Raw genomic sequence first — 16,853 nt, forward strand, 5'->3', positions numbered from 1 at the left:
AGACATGAAAGAATTTAAGTGAGTGGTTTGAAGGTAAAATGGTTTACAGAAATTGGTAGAAGCAAATAGCAGCAGACTCAAATTTCCAGTCCTCTGTTATACCTTCTTCAGTGTGATACATTAACTTTGTGCCTTTCTGTCTGCGACCAAGAGATTCAGGAGAAAAAGGGGGAATCCTAACAGTTTTTGAGGTCATGTCTCTGGGGACTGAGACCACAGAAGTGGTGGCAGCCACCTTCTAGACCCCAACAGCATAAAAAAAGAAGGCTGATTTAACATGAAAAGCTAATAAAAGCAAAGAGAAATTGCCAGGGTAAAGGTAAAACTGTTGTACACAGAAAACTTGGCATAGAATTTTAAAGCCTGTTAGAAAATTTCAGTTCAAAGCCCCATTAAAGCAAACAGGTATGAACATCCAAAGTCATAACACATCTTTGAAAAACTCAGCTTTTTTACCTTATTTGTTTCCACACTAAAATATATGCTATCTAAAAACAACCAGTAACAAAAATTAGAATAAGACAGCTAGTACTGCACAAACAGGTAAGAATTTTCAGATAACTACAGATATCACTCTTTGTCCTTGAAGGTATTGAACAAATCCACTGGATACACCTTCTTATGTTTTCTGTTCTATATCACAGTCTTCTCTAGTCACACTTATTGTAACATATCTGTCAATACTAGAGGACAGAACTGCTATCAATGTGTATTTATGGAGATATATGTACACATGTTTTTGCTACAGAAAACAGAAGATAGAAACATTAAGCTTAGTAAAAGTGATTTAAGCTATCATTCACAATGGACCGAGTACAAACAGACACACACATGATCACTGCAACTCCTCTGGCTCAGGGTAACTCATGGAGCAACAGTAGTTCCAATCTGTGGGAGCTCTGGGTTTTCCAGAATGATCCTCTCACTTAAGTCTCACAGCTGAATTACCAGGTTTGAACTTCTAATTTTCAGTTACAATCAAAACAATAGGTATAGCTGTTATCTGAAGCTTGATGCATTCATTCTCAAACAGGCAGTTTGTAAGGAGGCTCAGAAGGTTGATACTCACTGATCTGGTTGGTAGATGCACTATAAAAAGCATTTACAGTAGTTGGGCTTGTAAACCACCTGTAGTAAGAACAAAAGAAATTGTCTGTCAGTACATTGACACTTACCTCTATGAATCAAAGGAGCAAAGATAAAAATTGAACTCAGTAGAAGGAAGTAAAAACATTAAGGACTTAAAACACATTAAATTTTTTCTCCACTTCAGTACATGCTACTTTCCAGAACATTGAAATCTATTGTCTAATGACATCAACTTCATACAGTCAATGAATGTCCAACAGGAGAGATTCTTAGGGTTCCTATCATGTGATGTGTTTAATTTTTAAGTGACTACTGTGCTTGTGAGGCCAGCCATGCTGATGAAACAAAATTCACCCAGCAGAGGCTGCAACACTGACAGCAGCTGTAAAAACTCTCTTGGGTGTCTTTCAAATACATGTGGTGGATCTCCCTGTTGAAATTAGAGGAGGGCATTTTGAAACAAATAAAACAAATAAAACAACTACTTGAAAATTAGGATTATGCCAGCAACATAAACAGGTAATTTCTGGGAATGTAAATTCAAAATAAACAGCTTCATGTTCAGTACCCTACACAGTGAACATGACCATCCTAAAGAAACAGACCTCTTGCCAGGCATTTCTTCTCATAGTTAGATTTCTCATATATAGTGGAAGAAACCCTAGATTTGAAAAGGAGTTGATGATCCTTGTGAGACCTTTCTAACTCAGAATATTCTATAATTCCATGAATAGCAAATGAATCTCCTTAGCCTAAGCTCATCTATATTGACAGTGGCTTCAACCATCTGAATGGAAAATCTTGACTGACTTCAGCAAGATCCAAATCCCCTCAGAAGAAACCCTTGAGTTCAGTGAGTCCAAGATTTCACATTATGATTTTATAAGGGAGAAGTGAGGTAAAAGAAATAAAGATTATGATAATTAGTGGTTAGTTCATAAAAGCTTAGAATCAACTCTAATAAATGTCCAAACAGGAACATCCTGATGTCATTAGCAAAATATTACTCAAAAGTTTTATAAAAGCCATGTGAATGGAGTGTGATTGCTTTGGAAAATTTATTTTAAGGACAAGAGAAAGGAGCTGCAAAACAATGAGTAAGACAAAGGAAGATCTCTCAGAATATGGAAAATATGTGATATCAGTGACAGTGTATGCACAATTTATGCTTTAAAATAGCCCCATTAATAAAAGAGTTATCTGCAGATCCTGATTGTTTTTCTGACAACTAATGTCCTCACTTAAACCATGTAACAAAGGGGAGAGTTTTAAAATGGCAGCATTTTGTCTTTTATCAATAAATTTAACTGGTTGTTTTATTCTCCAAGCTGAGCAGCTTATTTTGCAATGCATCAACTAGAAAAACTAATCAATGAAGGCTAAAAGAATGATGTCATGTACATATTTTAACCATTCATCACATTACAGGCTCTAATTGTCAGAGATAACTCTCCCTGTTTTGTTTATTAGGAGACTGTGAAGGGGAGGAGAAGGGGGAGGTTGGTTTCTGGTCTGTTTTCTGCTTTCTTCATAATAAGGAGATTAAATGTAAGAGGTAATGTAGTGAGATAATGGAAAATTGAAGAAAGAATGTATATGGTGAGAGGATAATGAAAAAAATTAGGAGCTTAATTAACTACATTTCAATTTTATGTTTGTTTACAGCAGCAATCAGCTGAACTGTTTTGAAGGATGCAAGCCTGCCATTTGTGCCTTGGGACCTGTGCTCCAGGCTTAGCTGTAAATCTAGAGGACTGCCCCTTTTTCAACAAGGAGAAAACCCATCTGAAAAGGACACATCTGAAACAGTCCAAACAGCAATTTATATTTTACTGTAAGTTTGAGCAAAGACACACATGTTATGACTTGCACCTCACCCTCCTGGCTTGTTTTGCTTACAATGGTCTTTCTGTTCTCAAACAGCAATTTTCAAGCATGAAAAGGGCTTCAGCGACAGAAAATTCTCCCTTTTTGCAAATTCCTCTTAGCCTTCTTTTCCAGAGGATCAAGGGCCTGAGATGTGCAACAGATACTTCAAAACAGATTAATGTACTGTGGTTCTTCTCTCCATCCTCTGGGGGGGTTTACCACAGCTACCTGCAGAGAGGAACCACCACAAGCAGCAGCAAAGAGCTCTCCACTGACTAGGGACAGCTTTCTATCAGCACGAGTTTGCACTTGTCTCTGCTGGGTGAGGAGCTGGTGATGCAGGTACTTGTTCCCACAGGAACACCTCAGCCTGCCCAAGAGCAGCAGTGAATGCTGGTGTAATTTGTCCTCCACATTTACTGAGGGAGGATATCACACCATCCTCTGGCTATACTTTCATACCTATCAACTCACAGACTTGTAGCTTGCAGGCTAAGACCTATCACAGCATCCCTACAGTCCTGAGACTGCTGCTTTTCTCATCATCTACCACCACAGTAGCAGAACCCATCCTGTTTGCTGAGCTTAGCATGAGCCAAAGACAGAGCAGCCTTGATTTTCTCACTTTAAAACTAAGGCCTCAAGAATGACCCTGTATGAAATTCAGTATGCTTTTAATCAGTTAGGAAAAGGACACTTAGCAGCCATACTGAGGAGTCAGGAGGAATGAGAGTTATCTAGTAACAAGCAGAGTATTTCATATTTGACATTTGGCAAGCATATTTCCATTCCAGCATTTTGTTGTACCATTTTGAGCCCTCTCAAAAAGATTAAGGAAGTATTTTCCACAAAAGAGTAGAAATAACCAGGACTGCTTCCATCCAAACTAGCAGAACAACTTTACTGCTCATCTGACATGCTGTATCAGTGAGCTCCTTGAAATGACTGAACCTTCAGGGACAGTCCTTAACTAATAACACACTAAATTACAACATGAAGTGTGTAATAAATAGCTGTTGCTGTTAAATTTTAAGGTGAAGCAAATTTACTTTCATTGACTTCCATTCCTATTTGAAGTCAGATTCCCTAAGCATTTGCTCTAGGTCTGGTTACAGTGTCTGTATGCTTTATCTACTAACAGAAGGATAGAAAAAAATAAAGGCATTACACATTCCAAGCTCCTATCAATTACAAAGTAAATAAATAAAAATTTTAGAACTGTTTACACTGTTTTCATTTGCTATAAGTTTGTGAGAAAGGGACAGCTTTGAATGATGCCCTTAGGAGATAGCATTACCTATCTACTACTGCAGCAGTCAAAACCTAATTCTGTAGAGTTGACACCTGTAAGGCTGAGATTTCCCTTGTAGAAATAAAATGTGAAACACATACTGAGATAGTGGGGCAGAAACTCTCTTAGTCTGTTCTTGAGGCTGCAATTTTCTCTGTGATATTTTCTTCCTATGTTAAGAGTATAGTGTGCTATACTGCCATTCATGAACAGCGTTGGCTGGGAACATTTACAACACAGGAAAAAGCTAATTAGTTTATTTTATTCTCTGTAAAGCACAAACTGAATTTGCAAATTGGTCCTCAGTTTTTTGAGTTGGAAGAAATTATTTGATTTGCTGTTCAACATTCTAAGAAATAAAAAATAAATAATCTTATAAACAAAGAAAATGAACTTGTCAATGTACAAAGAATTAAGCTGGTTAGAAGTGAAAAGCTGCATAAAGTTCCTGGAAGCTGCAAAATATCTACCAAAGAATATGCTATAAAGAAAAACTTCTAAACAGGAGTCAACCTTCAAGGTGACTTTCAAAATCAAATTTCCTCTTCTTATTGTTAATCTCTTTTATATATTTACCCATGTAGAAGCAGACTATTATCCTATGCCATCTGTCTTCCTTAGGAATGGGCAAGCAGCTAGGATGGTAAGGCTGGGCCCAGCCTTCAGTGCCACATCACTGCTAAAAATGAGGTTCAAAGACCAGGAAAAGGCTCCAGGAGGCTCCTTTCCAGCCCCTCCTCTCCAGGGCAGGTCCCTGCCATGTGATTTCCAGCAGCATCTCTCCAACACACAACAGCCTGCCCAGTGTTTTTGATGGCTGCTTTTCCTTATTTGCAGAAGGAGCTTTTTCACTATTCTTAGTGGTATTCAACCCAGAATCTCTCAGAGCTGCCCTCCCTTGTGCAAACCAAAAGCCAGGGCTTACACACAGTAGTGAGTGGTCAAGAAAAACAGGGTAGGTCCCTGGAGGAGACCCCAGAATCCTCTCATAGCCTACTTCCTTTGTATCCTCTTATCAGGATACCAGATGTCTACATCCCCAGCACTGAAAGTCTAGTGAAAAATGGAGAAAGATTTGGTCAGAACTAAAAATCTTAGATTATATGCTGACTTCAAAGGAGAAAGATGACTGATAATGGTGTGCCCAAGAAGTCCTCTGATGCTTTGTTATTTGCAAGTATGATATCAGTGTTAAGAAGGACAGATGCCATCACTGATAAAAAGGTGCATATGTTTGTATGTTTGTATGTATGTTTGTATACACACATGTATATTTGTATGTATGAATGCATATGACTCCATAGATGGATAGGAAAATGCAATTAAAACCCTGACTCTTCTTAATTTTTCCTTTCCACATCACCATCCCCTCTCCCTGTATTGCCTTTCACTTTCCTCTGCTCCAGCTGTATCTCACTTGGGCTATGATTGTCTTCACATCTGGTGCCCATCCTCCCACACTGCCCCTTCCAGACTCTCCACTGAGCTTCTCTACCTAACCTGATCTGGTTTGTGCACTATCTTCCACAGCTCCTGCACAAATCCTTTTCATTTTTCTCTCTACTGATACCTAAACACTTTTTTTTCTTGTGTGATAGAGCCAGCTGTGAAGGTGACAGTCATCTCCCCAGCCAGCTGTGAGGATGGCAGCTGGCATCCAAATCAGGTGTTGAGCACAAGTAATACCTCCCAGAGCTGTGGTGCCCTCAGGGGAGCCTGGCCCAGGACGGGCAGAACAGGCAACTCCAGCACCCCTTGCCCTGTCACAGCTTCCTAGCGCCTGTCCCACTACCCGTGCCCTGAGCAATGCCTCATCTGAGCTCCTCCTCCTGTCAGGCAGATAAATGCCAGCGATGGAGGGGACAGAAGAGAGAATAAAGATTTTTGATAATTACTCCTGCTTTAGGTTTTTTTCCTTTTTTTTAGATTAAAAACCGTTGAATTTCCAAACCAATTCTTTCCCACTTTGTTATCCACACTTCCCCTTATTTTATCCAACTGCTTTGTCTTGTATCTCCCATCTCCTCTGTCCATCCCTTGATGGTCTTTCCCTGGTGTTTTGACTGAACAATCATTTTAATTTCACATTTAGCTGAGGAAAGTGATTCCAGATTGAAATAATATTATTGAGATATATGGTCTGCTAAAAGAATAGTGTTTTACCTTTTGGGTATAATATTACTTTACATTTTATTTCCTTAAACACTCATTCTCTTATTTATCTTTTTCAGTCCACAACTTTGATGATCTTATAATATCTATCTCAAAATATAAATGTTATGCTAAAAGCTACTAAACTTGGGAAAAGAAGAAATTAAGCAAATAGAAACAAAACCCCAAGGGTAATTAGCTATTAACATAGCACCAAGCTTCATCAAAAATTCTGTGGAGTTCTATGAAATGTAAAAGTTTAATAAACAAAAACAGAAAAATGAGAGGAAGAAAAAGAGAGGTAAAAACATCAGAAAGCAGTGGAGTATAATGATTTAAAAGTGGAAAGTGCCTAAAAAGTGGCTGATATTTTTGAGGCTGGGTTTGACATGCCTCAGACTGGTAAATGGGAGTTATTGGTTTGTTTTAATAAATTTTAAAAAAAACTTACAGGAGATAGCAATGATTCTTTGTGCCTTGGTGTCCCTCAGCAGGCAGAGCGACACCACTTTCAGAGCCCTTTTGTATCACTGAACAGTTGCAGAGACAGAATAACGTTCCAGCAGGAATAATTCTCCCTCCCTGTCGGGGCTCAGGTGGAGATTACCTCCAGCCCTGCAGAAGGCAGAGCAAATAGCTGTGCTAACAAAGGGAAAGGGCCAGAAATCAAACTGGCACCCCCAGGCCTGACTGCACTCTGAGGGTTGACAAGAAAAGAGCTGCGAAGGTGATGGGGGCTGGCTATTATGTAGTCCGGGAAATAAGGTGGTAAAGACAGGCATGAGAAGGTGTTCAATCTTGCAGTGGGCAATTGGATAACACTTTCATTTTTTAAGCATACTCATGTGACAGCTCTCAGACTACAGTCCTTGAGTCAGGGGCTGTCTACCAATTGATTTCCTTACAGGGGAGCTTTCCCATCGTGCCAAGAATCTGCAGGTTCTGTATCAGTGCTGCCCCAAGGCTGACCATTGTTATAGAGAGGCCAGTTGTTTCACTGCTCTCTTGCAACTGTTGTTCTGAAGAAAATACACCATCATGGTCTAGTCCTGACATCCAGGAAAATTCCTAAAATCATCTCCTGTGGTTGACCAGTGCAATGTCAGAGAAAGATGTGATGAGAAGGTAAAATGCACAATTAAATCCAAACTAAACATAATGCCTTGAACACATAGGGCCAAATTAAAACACCCTAGCCATGAACAAACTTCCTTTGTCCCCCTGCCTCACAGACAGCACAGACCAACCCCCAGAACAAGGTATGGTTCAGTTTGAGTAGGATTTCTAAGTATCTCCTAAGGAGATACCACCACAGGAGCTAAGCACTGGCACTGATTTCAAAGCCTGTGTGTAGAAAGAGTAATTTTTAAGTAGTATGATTAGACTAATTAAGTTCTGCTTAGGTTTTAATTTGCATTTTAAGGATTTGATTACCCACCAGTAAGAAAAGAGAATGATTCTCTCATGTATTTTATGACAGTTTGTGACACAATCTGCACTCTCATGTTTACAAATAAATAAAAATAACATACATAGATTAAATTATGTTTCATTCTGTATCATTGCTATCAACAGCAGGCAGCTAACAATGCTGATTTGTGTTACTAATAATAAAATTATCTCTTACTATGATTTCATTCCTACAAAATTTATTTCATAAATCCCTGCTGTACCGTTTCAAACTCGAACTGTGACCAAGAGACATAATCCATCTTTAATTGTGATTAAATTACTCCTTTATTCATTAAATTAAGTTTAAGCTTCAAGCATGTGACTACTCTGCATATGAACAGGGATACCTAGAACTTACCAAAAAAAAAAAAAAAAAAATCCACAGGAGTTTCTGAATAATGGGAGTTTGCCCATAGGCTTTTTGTGGCGTAACATATTGCTGTTAACAGAATTCTATTAAAACTTAATATATAACAGTATTTAATATACAAATTAAATAAGTTAAAATATTGTTAGAAGATTATGTAAATTTGCCTTTTGTCTACTCACTCTGTTTTTGGAACTTCTTTTCTAAGCCAGTAGAAATCAGATTGTGCTGCGTATTTGCGAGTTTGCAATACATTGCCAAAATAATCACTTTCTGTAAACTTCAGCTGTATCAAGAAAGCACAGACATTTTTAAAGCATGTCCAAAGAAACAAAAGCTGACATAAAACAAGCAGAACTTTCATTTTATATGAGATAATCACCTAATTTTTTAGCGATTATCAAAGCAAGTAAAATTTTCACACTTGGTAGGAAGAATAAATATTTTATGAGCTTAGCTAAAAAAATAGTGTCTGAACAGATCTGCACAAGGGTCTGGAACAGTGGGAAAGCTCTTCACTGTGCAGAGTGCTGCTGAAGGAATCATAAGCACTGAACAATGGATTGCAGACTGCACATTTCTATGGCTATTATTAAGAGAGCCTCTTTCCAGGAGGAAGTAGGCTTACTTGTCTTTTTGAAAGTGCATTTTAAAACCACTTCCAACAATGTAATGAAGTCCTCTTTTTCAGTTTGCTTTACATTTTATAACAAATACTTCATATTCTGTGCCTTCTAAGAGTTCTGCCACATTAAATATTTACAGGCATAGGGCTCCATTCTTCCATAAGTTTCCAAATCTAATAGCATTCACACACACAAAAATAAACAGGAAAGGAAAAGGGATGTTAATAGGTTATAAATCCCTGTCATCAGTTTAAAACAATTCTAGAATTTGTGAGGAAGTTGCTCTTCAGATGTAAAGTATGGTTTTTCAAGCATGAGTAAAGAAGTATTTTTTGCCAGACATTGCTACATATCTGAGCAAATCATAGCTGAGTGATAGAGTTGGTCACATGTTCTGTCCCATTATTCTGTTTCCACTGCACCATCTCACCCTCCAGTTTCCATGCACAAGGACTAGGCTGGTGGAGTTGGTTGTTTCAATAAATGATGCCTCTATTTAGTGTTTGCTCATGTGCTCTCACAAAGATGATGATCACTCTTTTATTTTACTGGTTCAGGATTGAACTTCTGTTTCTAGTTTGCCTGTGACTTTCAGTAACAGAGTTCATCAAATGCATGCCACAGTTGGAAAATAGTAAAATATATTATTATTAATAATAATTTGTCTTCCTGCCTTAGTTAGGCTGGACAGGTACTGGAGAAGGAAGAGAGGCCCCACAGTACCCTTGTCAAGCAGGCAGCACAATAGGCCTATACACTGGTTAGGACCTCTTGGCATGATTACAAGCATCAATTGTAAATTAAATTCATAGCCTGGAGAGACTTGGAGAACCCATATAGGGCATCCTAAATTGTGATATTATGAGGTAAAATGCATTAGTCCCTTTGAAAATCATTATTTGAGAAGAAATGCTTTTGGTTTGTTCCATTTTTATAACCAAGTGCAAAATTATTACAGTGTGTGCTTAACCTTTAAAATGCTTAATAGCAGGAAGGTTCTTTGCACCCAGGCAGATTTTACTCCCAGCAGGCCTCATGATCTCACTTAGATACAACAGCACTGACTATTTAGACACAATTTAGAGCTAGCACGCTTCAAAAATAAAATAAAAATAATCATGAGTCCAGGTGCATGCCAAACAAAAGACTAGCTTTGACTTTAGACTAGCTTTGACTTTAGACAGCAGCAAAACACAGCAAAGAATGGCTGCAATAAATGAATACAGCTGCAAGCCTGACACTTACTGTTTTGATGTCTTCATTAATATATGTGTCATTCATTATAAACTGAGGGTAACCAACTTTCGCCATAACTGCTTTTGCCTTTGAAAAAGAAAAAGAGAAAAAAAAAAAGTTTTGACAGATAAAACCACGTCCCAGCCTACAGTTTTTTCTCTTTCTTGCTCAGCTTCTACTTTGTATTATTATGCTTCCCTGGAGCCATCCTAATTTAACTTCAAAACAACTTGCCTACAAGGTAAGCTTGGTGCCACAAATGAGCTTGGCATCACAACACAGAGGGTCCAGATTCCATTGTCAGATTATCACAGTGGGTCTATCGCTGCCTGCAGAGCTTTTGCGTACTTACAGCCACGTGTCTGAGTGCAAAATCTTAACAGCTGATTTTCTCTACAGGGTTTTGTGCTAATCAGATGGTCAAATGCCTGTTTGTACAATGTTTTCCAAAGGACAACAGGAAATGGCCTGCTTCGCTATGGCACAGTAGCTGGTACACATCCAACTGCTGGAATAGATTTGATGCACAGATGTGAATCAACCTTAGTCCCAGCAAGTGCACACTGGTGTTTCCACTGAGAGCCACTTCTATCTGCACCTGAGGATGGATCCTTTTCTGAAGGACACTGTACTTTCTGAAAACCACTGGACTGATCTGTAGTTAGTTCTCCAGTTTCCCTCTGTTACTTTGCGGTCTTTGCCCTTTCCCTAATGTCAGTAGAGGTGTTAAAATAAGACACTGCACTTTTCATTAATTCTCTTTCACTCATGCCTTGGTCCCAGTGTTTATGCACAATCTGCATAAATGGTCCAGTGTGAAGCAGCTGTAGATGAGTATTTCCACTTTGCAAATCGTGGTGTGAGTGTATAAACAGCCTTGGTAATGCCCTCACAAAAACACCAGAAGGCCACTCAGACACCCAGAATCTCTGTGGAAACAGGTTTCCAAAAGAAAAGCAGAAGTATACAAAAAGATAAGATGACATAGCAAGACATGAAATAAGACAAGTCCATAGGACAAATTACAGCTATGGATATCACAAAACTTTCATTTTTTTATGTTTTCAGGATGCTGAATGTAATTTCTCCATAAGTCTTCAGAATTCCCTCAACCCCTCAAAAAATGTTCCTCCATGTTCATCAAACCCCAATGTCAAAACTCAAATAAATTTTGCAAGATATGAAAAGCAATAAATAATTTGCCTTCAAAGCAAGTACAATCATACCAATCCTGCATTCTGCTCTCTGTGAGCAGAGCCTGGACCTCTCTAGGGTCCAACAACTTTTATTTCCTTCTTGCTGCAGAGACTGACTGCTCAAGGGAAGATTCCCCTTCCTCCACATACCCTTTCTCCTTCTCCCACTTCACAGTATCTCAATACAGCTGGGCCTCCTATACAGCAAGACCTAAAACCAGCTGTTCCACAGATTTAAGAGGAGAAGTGATGGAGGATTGTCTCCATTTAACCAAAGTCATTCTGTCTCCTCTTTTATTTTTCAAGAAGAAAAGCCTCTTTTCTTCAAACTCCTTCAATTTCTCAATCTCACTTCCAACCCAAAGTCATAATCCTCCATTTGTAACATCACAATTAATTGTGGTTGAGATAACTAAGATGTCACAAACAGAAGATAACAACTTCAGGTAGAAAATTAGCAGCAGGAGCAGACGATTTCTTAAGCAAGTAAGATCCCATTGTCATGCAAATTGCCCTAGTAATAAAAAAGCAATGGAAGCAAAATGCTGAATGGAAAATATTAAATGAGACAAATTAACTCTCAACAGAATGTTCCCCCACTTTGCCAGAAGGTTCAGCAGTCTTTCATGGTATTTTAAATGCTGAGGTGGGGAGGGAGAATAAAAAGCCAGGAAGGGAGCACCATTTATCTGAAAGTTTGTGTGTAATCAAGAGTGTCTAAATTTTTCCTGGTGGTGTCGTCAGGTCCAACTGACCAAACCTTGCAAGGAATCAGAAAACTTCCTTTACCATTTCCCATGTTTCAATGCTAGTTAAAACTAGCTTTGGAAAAGGAAAGAGCAAAACCAATCAGTTTTAATTTCTGCTAAGTCAGCTAGTTAAATCTGGTGAATCTCAAATGTTCTGCAAGAGTTCATCACTTGCTTTGTGACTTTCACATTTAATGTCATGAGATTGAGATTTCTAAGCATGAGAATAAAATAGTCAGACATTATGGAGATTTTTCTTATAAAGGCTATATAAAACCCTAGTAAATAACAGAGCATGTCTTGAGATTTTTGAAAGCAAACTCGCAATGTAATGCTGCTTTTAGTACTTCGAGGCTTTGTCAATATCTAAAGCCGTCTGTATTTTGTGAGGCGGATAGATAGATAGATAGATAGATAGATAGATAGATAGATAGATAGATAGATAAGGGAGAAATATTATATTATTGCATTTGTGACATTACCACAATATGTGTGGTTTAGAGATCTAAGCGAATAAGACAGACAAAGCTCATGCTGACAGTGAAGTATGCTTGGCTCCTGGTTAGGGAAACTGCTACCCATAGCCAAAGTAAAACTCATGAGAGAACACAGAAAGCCTTCTGAAGCCCTTGGGAATCCCTCTGACTGGGATTCCTCCTAGAAGCTTTGCATCAGGTGCAAACCTTTTCATCTTAGCCCAGCACTGGGCCCAATTTATTTACACAACTGACAAGATAGAAAGTATCATGTTGAGAGCAGGTTTCTAAATTTGCATGTTGGAAGTCTTGTTTCTGTGCCTTTATTTCTGTTCACTTGTGTAATATTTAACAGCAGTTGGGAGACTCCTTATTTATACAGCACAAGGAAGTGGAAAACTCTTCTACAGCTTGCTTACTCTTTGATAATGATGTCATTAATTTCCCTTTGATAGGATTAAAAGTATATATAAGAGGCCAGCCTTCCAGGAGGCAAGCACAGGGAGTCAAATGAAATGTGACAAATGTACAGGAACCAGCCATGTGGCAGTTGCACATGAATCCACCATAAATCCACCATGCACAACTTTTTATGGTTTAAAGGCTCATTTAACTCCTTTCTCTAATTTGCATATTAAACAGCCATGTGTACAGGGAGAAAAGAGGCGATGGAGTACTTCCCCCAGGCATCATTAAGCACTCAGCCTTCGTTGGGCTGTTGGGTAAATTAAGGAAACTCATCGCTGCAGGGCTCCTCTCCCACTAGCACAAGCAAGAGGCACTCACAGGGTGCTTCAGGGTAAGTCATGACTCTTTTCTATCCCAGCAGCCAGAGAGAGGAGGCTCTGAGGCACAGGAGCCAGAGTGGGACTACCTCCACCACTTCTTGTGCATGGAAGTTTCCCCACTGACTTCAACACAGCCAGGATTTTGCCACCAGTGTCTCTGTCACAGTGAGAGCATTTCAAGTCAGTTTACTACACAGACAAAATAATAAATGAGCTTTCACTCTCTGCTTAACAACCTGCCAATGTGGGAATGCACAAGTGTTTCAGTGCTCCAAAGCAGCCCAGTTTCCAGCCTATTCAAATTCTCACTTGACAACCAAGCGTGTGAGCATTCTGAGAGCCTTTTTGCCTCTCAGAGTATGACTTGGATATTTTATACAACACTAAGTACTGACATATTTTACTTACTTTAAAGAGAAAACAAAACAAAACATATATCTCATGACAAAGTTTTATGAGTCTGACAGAGATTCTGTATATTAACTTGACTCAATAACTTTGTGAATATCATTTTTAAGCTTCTAAATATGTAAAAAATTAATACAATTACAGCTCACTGAAAAATTAGCATGAAATACACAGTGAAAGCTAAAATCATTCATGGCAAAGTAATGTTCCATTTAATTACAAAGATTAATTCAGCCTTTATATATGTGCCCGGTCTTTTAATTTTTCATTGAGAACAGATGATTCAAGAGCCATCTGGTAAAACTGCTGCATAAATATCACTGCATCTATCTAGGGTTTACATATGGAAAACTAGGAAAATAGAGTGATGGATTTTGGCAAAACACAGGAAAGTTCCATCACAGAGCTAAAGCCCAGTCCTACAGACGTCAGTAGGAAGTCACTACTGACTTGAGTGAGAGATGGATTGAGCTCACCCTAATGATGCACAGAATTTCCTTTGTGGGAAAATGAAATATCCGGGATTTTCACACTGTCAACTACAATGGAAAGTGAAGTGGCAAGTCAAACATGAACACTTGGCCTGAAATGACAATATTTAACAGTACTTGATCTGCAGTCAACTGTCTAATCCATACTCAAGAAGACAGATTATCATTATTTATTTTTAAAACTTAGCTTAACTGTCCTCTTTTTGTTGCATGTCACAATAATAGAAGCTGTATAGACTTTTCAAGAACTGGTGTTTCATTTAATGATAATTCACATACCACCACACTGCACCATAACCATCCCTTCTGCATTACAGTAATTGTTTTGAATGCTCTAAAATAATTGCTAAAATAGTAAAGACATAAAATACAGCTATCATTCTGTCTTTGTAATAGCTTGAGGCCAAGGCTAAAGGGAAAAAAAACAAACAAGTGACTTATGTGAATAATGGCACCCATGTATACATAAAATTGCTTTCAGTTAAATACACATTATGGTTTCAAAAGTAGCTGAGTCCATTTAACAACTTTGTGCTGCAAAATGAAAAAAATGTCCTAGCCCTTGTTCTTCTTCCCTGCTCCTCTCAGCTCTGTCCATCTTCTCATGCTGCCTGCACCCCCAGCCTCCAAAGGCTGCCTCATCTCCTCAGCACATCTTTCTGTGGGACCACTTAAAACATCAATAAGACAGTAGAAATTTAACCAAGTTTTTCCCTAGCTAATTTTCTGCCAGATCACTGAGCTGAATCACTCAGCCACTACATGGAGAGGTTCTAGAACTTTTACAAGTGCTAGGGACACATGATGTGGAAAAGTGGAGAAGGATTATGTGGTACACTAGTTACCACCTCCTCTGAAGGATCTTTTGAAACCTAAGCCTGACTCAGAGAAAACTTACTGACAAGTAAATGCTACTTAGTACATTAAAAAATACCATACCATACCTTATAGTCCTAGGAAACAGAGAAGAAAAGGGGCACAGCAATTCCTAAGCAAAGTGTTCATTGGGATTGTATATTCAATCTCAATACCTACTATTCAGCAAGACAATATTATTACTCACTGTAAAGATTAAAGCATCTGAAAGTTTAGTAGGACTACCATGAATAAAAGAGTCAGAAAAAGCAACAATGAACATCAGTACCACTCTTTCCTGTCCTAAATCTCTTCTGGCTCTCTGGAACACAACAATTCAGTCATTGGTTCAAGCACAGTGATGGAAGTTTCACTGGAATTAATTTTTCAGTTTGAACTAATCCCACATGAAATTATTATTTTATTTTAGCAATAGAACTGGACTAAATCAGAGAAAGTGTGAAATTAGCATCTTTATTTCTGTCTTACTTATATAAACATACTAATTGACTGTGATATTTTCATAAGCACAACTTCTCAGTTCAGTGCAGCACTACAATTAATAGACCTATTCATGTTTTCTTCTTCTACCAGGAACTCATTTTGCTTTATTTTTGTTACATTTGCTTTAATTTTGTTAAGAAAAAAAAAATATTTGTCCATTTTATTTTAATTCTATTTTCCATTTGCAACCTCTCTATGACAATTAGCATGATTCCATTATCTTATACACAGAATATTATATGTGAGAGGCAGATATTCTGTCCTTCATGAACAGAATGTCAGATCTGCAATACCTTCCTTTGTGGCACACAGAAAATACTTTCATCTTTGAAGATATAAGTGGACTTATACTACAGACCAGCACAACCAAGTTCCTGGCACAGGATGTGTTTAACTGCTGACTATTTCTGTCCAAAGCACCCAGGTGAGTTTCAAGGGTCTTTCTATTCTCAGTGGAGCTGGAATGATGCCCAGATATGCAAAATGACTCAGCTATGGCACCACACCAACAGTGACAACTCCAGCATGGGGGGTTCTGCACTGGATTCCCCTCTGCACCCCTGTGGATCACTTGGGGCATGACTGCACCTGGGTGTGTGGAAAATTGGGAGCTCCTCCAGCTGCACTTCAAACAAGCCAGAAATGAATCTGCTGTGGTCTGAAGACACAGACTATCATTAAGATCATGCTGACATAGACACATGCCCCATGGTGTGTGCTGCTAAGCTGCCTTTGATAGGACTCATGCCAAGCTAGATTTGAACTTTTCCTTAGCACTGTAAAAACCATTCTCCTGTCTTTATTTTCAGGCAACAATATAAGACTCCCAACACAGTTATGTCTGAAAACCAAACAAATACTTCCAACTCAAAATTCTCTTTGTGTTTTGAAATCACCTTAGATATCTTTATCGATAAAATTTTGCACCAGGATCCTGAGGATTTGCAGTAGCAAAAAAACCTAACAAAATTAAATAGCCACCTTTGGCTGGTCTTTGTCACATTGGTGAGCTGCAGAAATTATTGGATTCAGTTTTCCATAGAAACTCCTTCCTGGACCCATTTCACTGCTCACCCCCAGAACACCTCATGAGTTGATCCACACCCACATGTCCATGCCACCTCTTCCTGAAAACACACCCACCTGGATCCAAAAATCTTTTCTAATGTTTTGTTTTAGCTCTGGGCAAGCAGCAGGCTTAAGAAAACCCACTGTGCTAGCAAAATAAAAGTCCCCAGAAAGACAAAAATCTGCTGTGTGCTGAGATCTCTAGCACTGGACACTGCAAGAGGGGCAGGCTCAGAG

The 16,853-nt window shown here is 38.6% G+C and overlaps 1 protein-coding gene and 1 long non-coding RNA gene across 5 annotated transcripts in view; one reads left to right on the top strand and one right to left on the bottom strand.

Moving 5' to 3' along the window:
* LOC111922893 (uncharacterized) overlaps positions 1-11,276 on the top strand; it is a 340,899-nt gene extending 329,623 nt beyond the window's left edge. The window contains exons 6-7 of one of the 2 annotated variants that reach the window (XR_015284143.1): positions 2,755-2,923; positions 10,481-11,276. This is a non-coding gene — a long non-coding RNA (uncharacterized LOC111922893). Of the gene's footprint in view, positions 1-2,754; positions 2,924-3,012; positions 7,943-10,480 lie in introns of those variants that run through there. The other variant, XR_015284142.1, reaches the window with a different exon arrangement.
* Positions 1-16,853, bottom strand: part of PHEX (phosphate regulating endopeptidase X-linked) — a 105,968-nt gene that overhangs the window by 23,930 nt on the left and 65,185 nt on the right. For all 3 annotated transcript variants that reach the window (XM_086879907.1, XM_086879906.1, XM_023918494.2), the window contains exons 13-15: positions 10,091-10,168; positions 8,402-8,505; positions 1,070-1,128 (exon numbers count right to left, since the gene is read on the bottom strand). In XM_086879907.1, the coding sequence (XP_086736033.1) occupies positions 1,070-1,128; positions 8,402-8,505; positions 10,091-10,168 (241 nt within the window). The remainder of the gene's footprint in view (positions 1-1,069; positions 1,129-8,401; positions 8,506-10,090; positions 10,169-16,853) is intronic.

Source organism: Cyanistes caeruleus, chromosome 3 (assembly GCF_971803275.1).
Source record: "Cyanistes caeruleus chromosome 3, bCyaCae1.hap1.1, whole genome shotgun sequence".
Taxonomy (NCBI): domain Eukaryota; kingdom Metazoa; phylum Chordata; class Aves; order Passeriformes; family Paridae; genus Cyanistes; species Cyanistes caeruleus.